General features: G+C 38.4%; 1 protein-coding gene across 2 annotated transcripts; it reads right to left on the bottom strand.

Moving 5' to 3' along the window:
• Nucleotides 1-13,682, bottom strand: LOC111867258 (zinc finger protein 501-like). Of its 2 annotated transcripts, XM_023856936.2 has the most exons (5): nt 13,026-13,682; nt 11,273-11,409; nt 8,019-8,150; nt 3,918-4,003; nt 1-2,119 (listed from the first exon to the last, which is right to left on the bottom strand). In XM_023856936.2, exons 2-5 carry the CDS (start codon nt 11,402-11,404, stop codon nt 1,036-1,038), a joined length of 1,434 nt encoding a protein of 477 aa, XP_023712704.1. In that variant the 5' UTR covers nt 11,405-11,409; nt 13,026-13,682; the 3' UTR covers nt 1-1,035. The 2 variants fall into 2 exon arrangements, with proteins under 2 accessions (XP_023712704.1, XP_023712705.1); XM_023856937.2 differs by lacking the exon at nt 8,019-8,150.
• Nucleotides 13,683-14,312: the final 630 nt, after the last annotated feature.

Raw genomic sequence — 14,312 nt, 5'->3', positions numbered from 1 at the left:
GGCAAATCTGTGGCCATCATGCTGAGTGGACCCAACTGGACTCCACCCCCCCACATGTGAATTAAAAAGATATCCTACTGTAGGGACACCATACTCAACATGAATTAAAAGCATCTGCAAGATTAATCTGATTAAATTTTTAGAGATTTTCTTTTTAAGCTCAATATTAAGAAACCACTGACTAATGAAAATGGTGGTTGACACCAGATGAACTGTCAAACACATATGAGAAAAGAGACAGAACCAGAGATAACTCTTACTGTACAGAGTGAAACAGAGTAAGCAAACACAGGAAAACAGCATGATTTTGAATTTACTGACACATACAAAATGTCACAATATACACATTTACATCAGATGAACCTCCTCTTCTGCATTTGTGGAACACATTCATTTAAAGATCATTTCGCCTTGTTATTCCATTTCATGAAAGTTAATGAAGAGGTGGTTTAATGACAATTTGTCCAGAGTTGGAGAGCCTGCCAATACCTGCCTTGCATTCTGGCAGCCTGTAAGACTGATGCTTCTTGTGATGTTCAACAGTAAAGACCCAATGCTCTCAAGGTTTTCAGTGGGTATACCCACATCTGATCAAGGTAACAGGCAACTAAAGGTTGTAGTCCCAAAAGACTATGCATTACAAGATACAAGTGACGCTACATGCAATATATTGTGCATATCATTGTTCTTTCCGTGAGAAACGTAAACTGACACTGTAGGTTACATGAGTGTTCATTCACATTGTATGCATCTGAATGCTTCCTTCCTTTATAGATACCAAACACAGTCAAACAGTCACCATGGCTATTTCAGTCCCCAGAGGTTCCAAGATCAAATCTTGGTGCAGACTCTGGCTATACCAAGCACATTACAGTCATGCTCAGGCCCCAGCCAGTGCTGATACAGTACCCTGTAATATGCCTTGACTGTTTTCTTACACAACATTTTCAACTATCTGAGTTGCAGTACTATAAAACTTATGAAATTATTAAACAAGCCAAGAACATATCAACTGTTTATACAATTACGCATCTCCTAAATATTTCTTGTATGAATATGATAATGCTTTTTGAGGCCATTTTTATGTGTGAACTGCTTGTTACACAAGTCACAACTGTAAGGCTTCTCAATTGAGTGTGTAAGTCTGTGTGTCATGAGATTTCCACTCTGTGAGAAACCTTTACTGCATATATCACAAGTGTAAGGCTTAATTCCTGTATGAATACGATAATGATCAGTCAGATGTGACCGCTGAGAGAATTTCTTGCCGCACACATCACAGTTGTAAAGTTTTTCTCCTGTATGAATAAGCTGGTGCCTAGCAAGATGTGAACTACGTGCAAACCCTTTATTGCATACACTACAAGGATAAGGTTTCTCACCTTTGTGTAAAAGTCTGTGTATAATGCAATCATTTCCTGAGATCACTTTATTACAAATATCACAATAGTATGGTCTTTCCCCTAAATGGTTAAAACAATGTCTTTTGAGCGTATATTTACATGTGAATTTCTTGTCACACTCATCACATTTGAATGGTTTTTCTTCCATATGTATACGGGAATGTTTTCTAAGCGTGTCACTACGCATGAATTTTTTTTGACATACATCACAATTGTAAGTTTTATCTCCTGTGTGTAAAAGCCGATGTTTCACAAGGTTTCCGTTATGCGAAAACTCTTTGTTGCATGTTTCACATTTATAAGGTTTCTCACCCGTATGAATGCGATGATGATCGTTCAAATGCGCCCTCTGAGAGAATCTCTTGTGACAAATGTCACAGGTGTAAGGTTTTTCCCCTGTGTGAACTAGTCGATGCCTTGAGACGCTCACCCTTTCTGAAAACCTCTTATGACAAATTTCACATTTGAAAGGTTTTTCCCCTGTATGTGTACGAATATGTGCCTGAAGAGAATCACTTTTAAAAAACACTTTAGTGCATATCTGACACTTGTGACGCTTGACCTTTATTGGAATATAAGAATTACTTCTTCGCCTTCTAAGCCTGATTTCTCCAGGAATTTTGATTGCAGTCTGTCTGCTAGCATTTTTTCCATAATTATGCTGGTGACCAGTTTCAGGTGAAACATCCTGCAGTTTGTTGTATATCCACTCCACACTGTGACAGAAAATATACAAGATATAGCATTTCTGGAAAGTTTAAGCTTGCAGTTATCATTTCCAAACATACACACAACATATATTAACTTAGTATTACATTATCTTTCTTCTTTGAATGGGTAATTGTCATTCAGCCAAAGGAGAAGCCTATTTTATGGAACCTTCATGTCCATCATCATGGCAAAAGTTCAGTACTGGACTGTACCTCAGCCAGCTCAATACTTCTTTAAGATTAATTTTAATATTATCCTCCCAACAATCCCAAGTGGTCTCTGGAATATAACCATTGCTTGTTTCTACAGTGTGCATTATATATTCACCCATTCTCCATTTTATTACTCTGATAAGAGTAGGTGAAGAATGCAAATTGCAAAACTCCTTGATATACTGCTAAAAATAATTATTTTTGTAATTATGTAAAGTTAAATATATTATCTAATTCTAAGGGAGTTATCTGAGATGAAAGTACTGAAAATAAATTATCCAAATTATCTACAATGGAAATTTAAAAACTACATGATGATTGCCTTGGTTAATACTCATCTAATTCAGTTAGTATATGGAAATTAAGGTCATGAGAGGCTGCATATACGAGGGGGTACCCAAAAGAAACCAAACTTATTTTTTTTAACTTATTTATTCAAATTTTAAGCACAAACCTTCAATCCCCTTCATAGTACTCTCCACTTACACTAATACACTTGTCTAGTCTTCTATTCCATTTTTCAAAACATTGTCTAAATTCATCTTTTGAGATGCTTGACAGCGCCTCGGTCGTTTTTTCCCTTCACCTCAGCAGCATCAGCAAAATGCTGAAAAAAGTTTTGATCATTTCGGGACTCTTCTTTCAAAGCACAGCATGCTTCCACGCGACCTTGTTTTTGTTCAGCAGTCAGCAGTCGTGGCACGAATTTCGCAGCCACTCTTTTCATTCCCAAATCTTCTGTCAAAATTTGCTGAACTGAGCTCCAAGTCACTCCCGACAGCTCCACATTTTCTTCAATGGTCATTCGTTGATCTTCCTTGATGGTTTCATGAATTTTTTCAACATTTTCATGTGTTTGGGCCGTGGAAGGACGACCAGAACGAGGTTTGTCATCAATTGACATTTCACCATTTTTGAAACGGGAAAACCACTCAAACACTTGAGTTTTCCCCATAGCATCGTCCTTGTACGCCGTTTTTAACATTTCAAGAGTTTCTGTTCCACGTTTCCCGAGCAAAAAGCAGAATTTCACTGCCGCACGCTGTTCACGAAAATCAGCCATTGCAAAAACGACGATCACACAAAACAGTTGTCACTATGAACTCTGCTGAAACTAGTCCTTACCTTCTGAAGCAATGGTAGTCGGCTTATTGACTCAGGAATGTTAGCTCTATGCGCTCATAGCGGCAAAACGCGGTACTACAAAAGCTCTGCCCACAAAAAATTAGTTCGGTTTCTTTTGGGTACCCCATTGTATAGCTCATTTGAAGGGAACCAAACATATACAGGACAGTTATGACAAAACAGAACACACAGGCAGCGTGTAGTCCTTTATGCTTCTAAAATTGCAGAAAAATCTTCTTCGTACTCAAGCTACACACTTTTGAAAACAATTACAAAGGAATGGAATAATAATGTTTGTAGAATCGGTACGGAATGGCGAGATAATCATCATTCTATGATACTTATGCATAAGAGACATGTATATACGACAACACAGGGCTGAAGAAAATCAGAGGAAGTCCACGATGAAATTAATATTAAAAAAATGGCAACCCACAATACACACACACAAAATGAGCAAGCTCACCCATTTGGTCTCATTTCACTTTTTTGTACTTTCACTTCAATGTTCATCTCTTCCTTGACTTCGGCATCATCATCTCCTGACTCTTCCTGAAAAACAATAAATATTGCGATATATTTGCTCCGTTCAGAATTGTGAAGCTACAAGAGACAGCTGTTGCTGTTCTGCAAACAACGGCCATTGCTAGGCAATGGCTAGTACTGATCACCTGGTCACCAAAACAGACACGACCTCAACAATGCAGTAAATGCCGGAAGAAGGGTTTTCTATGCAGTCCATGCTGAGATGTTATATGTAGGACCAGTTAGCTGTTGAAATCAGTTAGAGAACTGCTGTGGTTCCATCATTGTGAAATGTTGCTGCCAGAAGCTCATAACTGAGGCCAGGGACAGTTTGGGAACCCAGAGGAAAGGGAATGTCCGCTGTCTGAAGCCACTACTAAGCAATGGTAATGAAGACGTGACTGTAGACACTAGTGTTTGTGTAACAGTGAACTGTAAAGTGCAGTTTGTAGTCACTGTATCATGTGACAATAAGATAAGCATTAGACTAGAGGCTCTGCAAAGCATACACAATATAGAAAACGTGATCATGCCTACATGAAGCAATGGTGGTTTTCTGGTGGACAATGTTTTTCAGGATATGAATCCATAAATCCCAAACCTAAATACATCCCTGGTCCTATATGATGAATTCCCTGCTGCCTTCGTAAGTCTGTAAATTAAACAACTGCAGAGACTATTTTGCACAGAAATGTATGACGATGCACTGCATAGTGCTGTTGGCACAAGTTTTGAGGAAATCAGCCCATGATACTTGTAACAGGTCTGAGAAAAACACAAGAAGGCTGCAATGACAGCTAATGCTCTGGTATAGATTTGAAGACCAAATAAAATAAACAGGCATTATATATTTAGCTGTTTAGCCCTGTATGTCTAAAGTTGGTTTTCTTGATATCAAAAACAAGTTACATCTGGACTGAATGAATTGGAAGAACTCTCAGTTTTGTTCCAATCTCTTATCTAACAACTGTGTCAGTGTTTATCTTTATTCACCATTACATAAATAACACGAACTACTAAATGACTACATGCACAAACTGAACCCTGGTTCAAATACTGCACATTATTCTGAAGGGTTCTGATGGTGGTGCATAACATTCAGAATTATTTCTTTCTTTTCTTTTTTTTTACTCTTTCCATCATCTGATATTCCAGAAACCAGAAAACACAACATTTCGGAAACTGGATCTGTTTCTGTCCTCAGGTGAGGGGGTGAAACAGTTATTCAGTTGGGTCCCTTAGGAAGAGCTAACCTCAATCACTAGACAACCCCTGTCATATTCACATGACTATTTAATCACCTGAGACCAGGCCAATTCAGTGGGAAATAACAAGAAAATATGCAATAACAACTGTGATAGTGGATGCACATGCATGGAACTAGGATAGAAAAGGAGGCAGGAATTTGTGCTACAAATGTAGTCAAGAAAACCAAGCACATGAGCACCAATGCAAAGAAATGGAAAAAATTCGTGAAGACACCCAGGTTTTACTCCACAGATAGCCCTAGCAGTAGGTATACTTCTTTGACAGAGGCATACAAAAACTGATTCCCCAATATGACAAGTGTTTCAGTATCAGTGGTGACTATGTTTGAGAAGTAGTTTAAGAATGTACTTATTTTTTGTAGGTAATTTTTTTTTCTCATTGCTTGTTTTGTTAACAGCTTAAGGAGGGGTTGCTTTCTTAAGAATGTACTTATTTTTTGTAGGTAATTTTTTTTTCTCATTGCTTGTTTTGTTAACAGCTTAAGGAGGGGTTGCTTTCTTAAGAATGTACTTATTTTTTGTAGGTAATTTTTTTTTCTCATTGCTTGTTTTGTTAACAGCTTAAGGAGGGGTTGCTTTCTTAATAGACCATCATGCACTAGCCTGTTCAGAATACAATCCCCAGCCGCAGGAATATATTTTGAACAGGTTATGATCTAAAGAAGGGTGAGGAAAATTACACATTATATTTCAATTTGCACCAACACTAAACTACACTATAAAACAAATTGTATTACGCTACTCCCTTACTGTAACCTCTTCAGCATTATCTGAAATGAAATGAATTCCTGCAGAAGATGAATAATTAATGACACTATGACCTGTCTGGCATAAACACAAATGTCCTATATAATTTAGCTTTTGTGGCAAAGTATAGGCGTCCGTGTACATTCTGCTCACCAACACAGCATGCACGTGCCTCCTATTTCCCTTAAATTTCCATCATACTTTCCCTGGGGCAATGTTCTTCAGCCTCAAGGCACTGCAGTTTGAGGCTTCATATCAGGAGGTTGATACTAAAATATAAGTTGGTTTGGGGATCCAAAAACTTCCTGGTCTGCAAGCAGCCTGGCTCACTAACCACCTGCCATGGCAAGTTAATTTTGGTTCTCATGGATTACGATTTTTCTTTCATTTTAGGCCTCTATGCGTTTCATTCTTCAGTTACATTTATTTCTCATTCCTGTTGCTGATTCAGTTCATGTCTGATTTGTTGTTAATATTTTCACCCAGTTCTTACATGGGGAATGCTGGGATATTTTGATTGGTTATATACAGGGTGTCCCAGGAGGAATGGACCAAACTTCGGGAGGGTGTTCCTTATGTTAAAGTATGCCGATATAACCCAAAACACCTATGTCCAAAGTTGAACAGTTACGGAGATAATGGCCAGAGAAGTGTCAAACTTTGACCGGCGTTGCACAGTTGTTGAATACAAAATACATATTAAAACTGGCAGGAATATGTGGATTCTGTAATGTTAATAATGTACGTAACATCAAACTAACTTGTGAGTGATATGATGCCATAAAATTGATGTACAAAATACTCGCTCGCCATCTCATAACTGTCCTTAGGGTTTCCAAGCACTATACACGACACACGAATGGCAAGCGCTGACGTAACGTACTGACTGTGCGTTCTGATAAAGCCAACTACATAAGCACAGCTAGGGTGTATCACCACACTCAAGGACAAACACAGATAAGGCCTCTCAGCTGAGAGGTACAGTGCGTGGACCTGTCAGAAGACCACACTTTTCTTGGGCCATTATCTCTGAAACCGTTCAACTTTGGACATAGGTGTTTTGGGTTATATCGGCATACTTTAACATAAGGAACACCCTCCCGAAGTTTGGTCCATTCCTCCTGGGACACCCTGTATATATACTGTTAGATTTCAATGCCAAAGTAGGTGGGGTATTCTCCACTGGTATTCTTCAGACACACTCCCCGCTCATCTGTAATACCCATTCTAAGCACAATAAACATTTGTTGTTATATCTTTATGTGGTTGTCTCTGCAAGCATCGATATCCCAAAATAGCTTATCAGCAGTCTGGGATACAGCATGTGTAAAATTCTAGTGAAACAGCACATACAAGGTGGCTTCAAATATAAGGGTACTGCACTACAATAAAGCAGTGTTAGACCAGCTGAACCACACAAGCAATACTGCAACACATGGCCAGGTAGGTTAAAGATGTCTTATACAGAAAATAACAAAATCATTATTTCAGTATGGTTTTAAGAAAAATCTTGGCAAATAATTGGCACTTTTGAGAACTACAAGTACAAAAACTCAGGGATACTCCCCCATCATTGTTGACTTGTTTGCATCAGGTCAAATGAAGTCACTTAATTATTAAACACTTGAACTACATCACTTTCCTATGACTGAATTACACTCATTCAGCACAGACCAAAAACTTATTAATGATACCACAGTTCTTCAAAACCTATTTCCTGAAACACACAATTTTTCTGAATCCATGAATCTGAGTTTCATTTAAAGAGCAGTCAAATGGGTCACCTAATAAAAACTAAATATGGTCAACTAATTAAAATTAAGTGTAACATATACATTCATGCACATATGCCCCATGCACACATGCTCATTCACACACATGTGTGCACAAAAACATACACACACACACATGTAATCGAACTCCATTTAGTTTGATAGGTTAGGATGTAGGCAAAATATACAACATTACTGCAAAATTTCCTTATAAATGCTTTTACAGAAAAGTCAAAGCACTGAAATGTAACTCACCTTCACTTCACATTTCATTACAGGGATAAATACCGGCATAGGATATTCCTTCTCATTATCTTCACTGAATGAAAGCACTGAGCAAGTTTCATAATCTGAGCAAGGTTCCACTTTGATTGAATCTGCAACACACTGTAAAATAAAACCTCCAGTATCATCCCTTTTAAAAGTAAACTGGCCACATCAAACAGTATAGTGTTTAAATAATTTAGTAATTGACATGTTAATAAGCTGCAGTTTCTTCTAAGGTTATACATTCCTGGTGAAATGAACCAGGCAGTGCATCCAAGCTGACAGCAAACATTCTGAACAAATACAAGCCATGTAAACTGTACAATGTTAATCATTTTATCTTTTTCCCAATAAAAATATTCTTTCCAATAACAAATTCCTTCAAGACAAGCTATATTTAAGTGCAAATCCATTCAGAATGGAACCCACATTCATACAACATTTTTCACTCTGAATGACCTCATGAATCACCACCTTAAGTTATGACAAAGTCAGAGGACAACACGCAGTGTCCCTTCCATTTTATAAAAACGGGATTTTTGGGACGTTTTAATAATTATTAACTACACAAGGAGGATCATGTTTATCTCACATAATGAAACCTTGCATGTGGTCTCCATCATAACTAGTCATACTGGCATGACTGAAATCCAGCCACATTACAGCCCTGCTATAGTCTCTGAAGATAACCAAATTCTCTTAGTTTTCTTAATTCTGTATGATTGATTACTGGTGTATTTAATGCCAAATTTCAACTACAATGTGCAGCATCTAGATTTTTGGATGACTCTTGAATGATGAGCTGGAAAATACAATAATAAATGTCTGTGGTCTGTTTTATGATACTATTCGAGAATCTGACTGCAGGGACAGATGGACAGCAGAAAATCATCTGTCAACATAGTCGAAAGCTCAGCCCTGATTTAAATCTATATCTCATGAATGTCAGTAATTCTTATACTTCAAGAAAGCCCAAGATCCAGTTAGGACAGAAGTATTGGACAATATTCTCATAGTGTTTGGTGTGCCCATTAAAATCGATAGGCTGATTAAAATGTGTTTAAATGAAACATATAGTAGTGTCCATACAGGTAAACATTTGTCTGACAATTTTCCTATCCAAAATGGTCTAAAACAAGGAGATGCTTTATTGCCACTGATTTTCAAGTTTGCTTCAGGATAGGACCTATTGTCTGGAAAATAACTTACACAGTGTGTCCAGGTTCTGTTAGGACTGTGTTCATTAAAAATATAAGACGTGAATTATTTTCAAAATTTCACTCTTTTTATTCAAAATAGTCACCTTCTGAATCAATATATAGCTGGAATCGATTGAAAAGTTTTTGAAAACAGTCACTGCACTCCTTTTGTGGAATCGCATTTAAAACTGCGGTACATTCCCTTTGGACGTCGTGGATGGTGTCGTGATGGTCTCCTTTCATCGCCAACTTAACTTTTTGAAACAACCAGAAATATACTGGAGCCAAATGTGGCGAATACAGAGGATGATCAAGGACTGTGATCAATTTTCTGGCCAAAAAATCGTGCATGATCTTCGATTTGTGGGGTGGGGCATTGTTGTGGAGGAGCGACCAGGAACCTTCCTCTTGATATTCAGGTCGAATTCGAAGAATTCTCGCCCACAAAAGATTGAGGACTCCAAGATAATAATCAGAATCCACTGTTTGACTTTCTGGCAGAAATTCCTCGTGAATGATTCTTTTGGAATCGAAGAAAACGGTTAGCAGTGTCTTTACTCGACTCTTTTGCATGCGCACTTTCTTTGGTTTCGGCTTCTTTGGGCTCAACCTGCTGCTTTGTGAGAGGCTCATATTGAAAACAACCATGTCGCGTCACCAGTAACAATCGATTTTGTAAATTTTGTATCACTCTGGGCCGACCATAACGTGTCTTTGCAGTGTTTCACTCTGGCATGTTTTTCATTGCCTGAGAGCGCGTGCAGTACAAACTGTGCATGGACCTTCCATTTGCCCAAATCCTTGGTCAAAATTTGATGCACAGTACTTTTTGGTATTCCCAAAATCTCCTCGATGAGTCTTGCAGAAACACATCTGTCTAAAGCAAGGATTTTGGTCACTTTTTTCACATTTTCTTCAGTGAGACCTGTTCTCGGCTTTGATGCATGTGGAGCGTCTTCATGTCCTTCCTACCGTCATGAAATACAGCATACCACTGAAAAATGTTTGAGCGACTCAAATAATCACTACTGTACACACTTTTCATCATTTCGTACGCTTCTCCAGCTGTTTTGCCTAACTAATTTGATGGTGGCTCTCTGTTGAACCACTATTTTCCGACGAGCATCAGAACAGTACTGTTACATTCAAGGTCAGAACACATGATGCAGCGATGCTTGCGCTTTGAAATTATAGACAGCCACAGCTGAAACTTCAAGAATCTTAATGCCACAACTTACCAACAGATGGCATTGCAGGGCCAAATTTAAAAAGAATTAGTCCAAACAGATCCTGGACACACCGTGTATGTATCTTTAAATAGCCTTGTGTGTAGTCACTGTGTATTTTTGGTTTCTCTTGTGGGGGAACTCCATTGGGGCTATACATATGTTTTGTACTTATATGACACATTCCACATCCTTCAGTCATTCTGACTGACTTTGGATCCGGAATGCAATGCAATGCAATGTAATGCCATTAGAAAGGTCCGGGAGAACTAGGTGGGACTGAAATTAAAAGGGAAACATCAGCTGCTGGTGTATGCCAATTATGTGGATCTACTGGGAGATAACATAGATACAATAAAGAAAAAGAGAGAAACTTATTAAATTGATGCTAGTAAGGAGGTTGGTCTATAAGTAAACACAGAGAAAATTAAGTAAAGGTTACCATCTCATCACAAGAATCCAGGGCAAGATCATGACATAAAGATAGTTAACAGAGCCTTTGAAAATGTGGCACAGTTCAAACATTTGGGAACAACAATAACAAATCAAAATGTGATTTAAGGGGAAATCAAGAGGCGACTGAATTTGGGTAATACTTGCTGCCATTAGTCCAGAACCTTTTGTCTTCTCATCTGCTGTCTAAAAATGAAATATTAGAATAAACAAAACTACCTAGTGCAGCTAGTAAGCATATTGTAATATTCCAACACATTCCTTCACATAATTCCAAATGTAGGTAGGGGGGGTCTGAACTTCATGACCATTTGCACACCTCTATCCAGTAATTCAAAGTTAATAGAATAATAAAAATACTCACTTTAATTCCTTTCTGTAGTACATGAAATGGGATTTCTCCTTCATCATTCACATCAAGCAACTGATGGTCACTTGCCAAGAACATCGGTTTAGTGTCAGTGTCTGAGCCAGGTTCAGCTTTGACTTCATCCATTTGTGCTGAAAACCAATATTATTCACTGTACTGAACATGTACAAAGATCAAACACCACTACTATACAATCTGAGAGGAAACTTTATCTTTTATAATTACGGTAAGGATTGGAGATAAAAGTACACATCACAGTGTATGCCTGCTTGTGTTCAAGAGGAATAAAAAAAGAGGTAGTGCTTTCCCTGTAGCAGGCCATGGAGGCCCATAGGGCTGTGAGACGTTGAGGGTCCCACATTATCTAGACAATCAGCTGACAGATGGCGGTAAGGTTGTCAGCCTTATGTGCCAGCCACCCTTTACTCCCCAGGAAGATTCCTGGTACTCATTTCTGTTAGAGGTTGAGTTGACCCCAGAGCCATAGTGTGGCTGGAAGGATTATGTCAACTGAAAAATCCACCTCATCAGGACTCAAACCTGCGACCTTCCGGCTTGTAGCATAGTGCCACAACCAACTACACTACCACGTACCCAGTTTTAAAATTTTATGGGAATATCGCGTTAATATTATGGCACTNAAATTTAGACTTTCTTCTCCAAAATTTAGTTACTTTCAGAAGTTTATTTCAAATTACACAAAGAACAAAGGCGAAATAAAGTACCACAATAAAAGTTCTGTCAAGAGAGAGAGAGAGAGAGATCAGGACGGCCTGCAATGAGCAGAACTGAAGAAAACATTGCAAAAGTTTGTCAAACTGTGCGTGAAATCGTCGGCTGACTGTCAGAAGCATGGCAAACATTGATAGAGAAACAGGGAAATCTTAACTGAAGATCTTGACATGAGGAAGGTGTGTGCAAAAATGGTCCCAAAGGACCTGCTCACATGGCACAGTCTGTGAGCGAGTTTCTAGCTAGTAAACAAATAACTGTGCTGGAATATCCCACCTGTTCACCGGATCTAGCCCCCAGTGACTTTTCTCTTCCAGAAGATAAAGGAAATATCGAAAGGAAGGCATTTTGATGACAATGATGACATCAGGAGTAATATGACAGCAGCTCTGAAGGCCAATCCCCAGACAGCTTCTGGCCCCAACAAGTGCATGGCTCTTCTAAACGGCCGGAGTAAAAGCAGGGGGGCACACTGGAACCAATAGTTGTCTGAGTGCTTGAAGCAACTGGAAGTTGACCCCTGATGCCAATACTCATTACTCAGTATTCAATACCCAATGAATGGTGAGACCAGTCAGTATGTGGACCTACTTTAAAATATTCTCCAGGCTTTCATCTTGGAGGTCTCAGAAAAGCCATGAAACTCTAGATCATAAATCTGCAAATATGGCTTGAGGGGCTTATGAACGTTAATCTGATGCTTTGTTACATAACCAGTACATAACCAATACTTTAAAGTGTTTTCCAGGCCTTCTTTTTGGGGGGCTCAGAAAAGCCACAAAACTCTAGATCATAACAGCCACATTTGCAAACATAGCTAGAGGGGCTTTTGAACGTTAACCCGATGCTTTGTTGTATAACCAATACCTCTATGAATAATGGCATGTTAAAGTCTAATTACATAATTTTTAGCACACAGAAACTCTAGAGTAATCTAAGCTTCTAGTTACATGCTTCCTAAAAGACTAATTACAAATCTGCCAATTCACATTATATAGGCATTTCCTTCTCTTACCTGGGTTGAATTGCTACAGTTGTGAGATTAATTCCGAAGGAAGATTCCCATCCAGAGTATGCTGAAGGACATTGCATTAATGTGGCCTCATTTTCTCCTGATGACAACAGTATTGGTCAGCAGGAATGAAGGCTCTCATCATATAAATAATATGTTCATCACTGATGTCCACCTTAAAACTGTAATTCGAATAAGTACCACAGAACAAACAGCGCCTCTGAATTCTGAAGCATTTTCTTTAACACGGCCTTCATTATTCGACTCCGATATTCCAGTTAACGGCTGTAAAAATATTAACCTGTAATTTGAGTGACCACTAGTTTCTTTTACAATTTCTTTAAATAATTACTTTGCTATTACGAAGGAAAATCGTAAAGCTCGCGACAAGCGGTGTTGACGACTTTCAAGAGAACAGACTTGACATGCGATTATTAAACACTTCCATATAGAAAACACTGCAACTGTGACATAAAATATACCAGCATTTCAAGTGCACATCTGAATTTTAATTAACAAACGCGCCAGTTTAAGGACGATCTGCGTCTAAATTAGACTGAAAAGTTCAATTACTTTCACTGATTACAGCTGTCACACATAAAGAGGAACGAATACAACGTGCAAACGCATACATCTAGCGTTGCTACCGTTGCTACCACAATTCGGTGGTCTTCAGGTGTACCAACTGATGCTATATTCGTGCCGTTCGTGCCAATCTAAGCCAGCGTTGGCCAACCTAATACATTTCGAGGGCCAAATTTAGTTTATAGAACACCATCAGGGGCCAGATACGGTGTTTCTTTCAGAAGAGTGGTCGGGGAGTATTGCCCCCCAAACTGAATCAGTCACAACCCGTATAAAAACAGTGCATTTAAACCTATGTATTTAAATTTTACGTTGCACCAATAATATTAAGCCGATATTGAAAATTTCACCAATCGATTTTATTGCCTTCTATCACTTCTACCCCCAGAGCATTTTTTCTTAAAGAAACACTGGCCAGATCATGTCTTATGTTTAGTTTTATATATGCCGGGGGAAAATGCAATTATAATTTAAGAAAGAAAAATAAAATGCCTTGAAATGTGCAATTACTTACCATAAAACAGCACAAATTCCTCTTTCAGCAGGGATGAGCACAAAAGACTTTCAATCATAGTTTTTATGGTCTAATGATTATACCTAAATCCTCATATACACACTGTTTTAATGAGAGCACTGTGGTTTCATAAAACTGGAAACCAATGATATAAAATCCACTTCTAATTGTGAGGTTGCCACTCGAAGAAT

The sequence above is a fragment of the Cryptotermes secundus genome, unplaced genomic scaffold (assembly GCF_002891405.2).
Source record: "Cryptotermes secundus unplaced genomic scaffold, Csec_1.0 scaffold1270, whole genome shotgun sequence".
NCBI classification, from domain to species: domain Eukaryota; kingdom Metazoa; phylum Arthropoda; class Insecta; order Blattodea; family Kalotermitidae; genus Cryptotermes; species Cryptotermes secundus.
This window is presented reverse-complemented; position numbering and strand designations above follow the sequence as displayed.

Coding starts and splice junctions, on each gene's coding strand:
- LOC111867258 (XM_023856936.2), bottom strand. CDS start 11,404: ATGGATGAAGTCAAAGCTGAACCTGGCTCAGACACTGACACTAAACCG. Junction 4,004..8,018: donor TAATGAAATGTGAAGTGAAG/GTGAGTTACATT, acceptor ATTGTTTTTCAG/GAAGAGTCAGGAGATGATGA. Junction 2,120..3,917: donor AGTGAAATGAGACCAAATGG/GTGAGCTTGCTC, acceptor TTTCTGTCACAG/TGTGGAGTGGATATACAACA.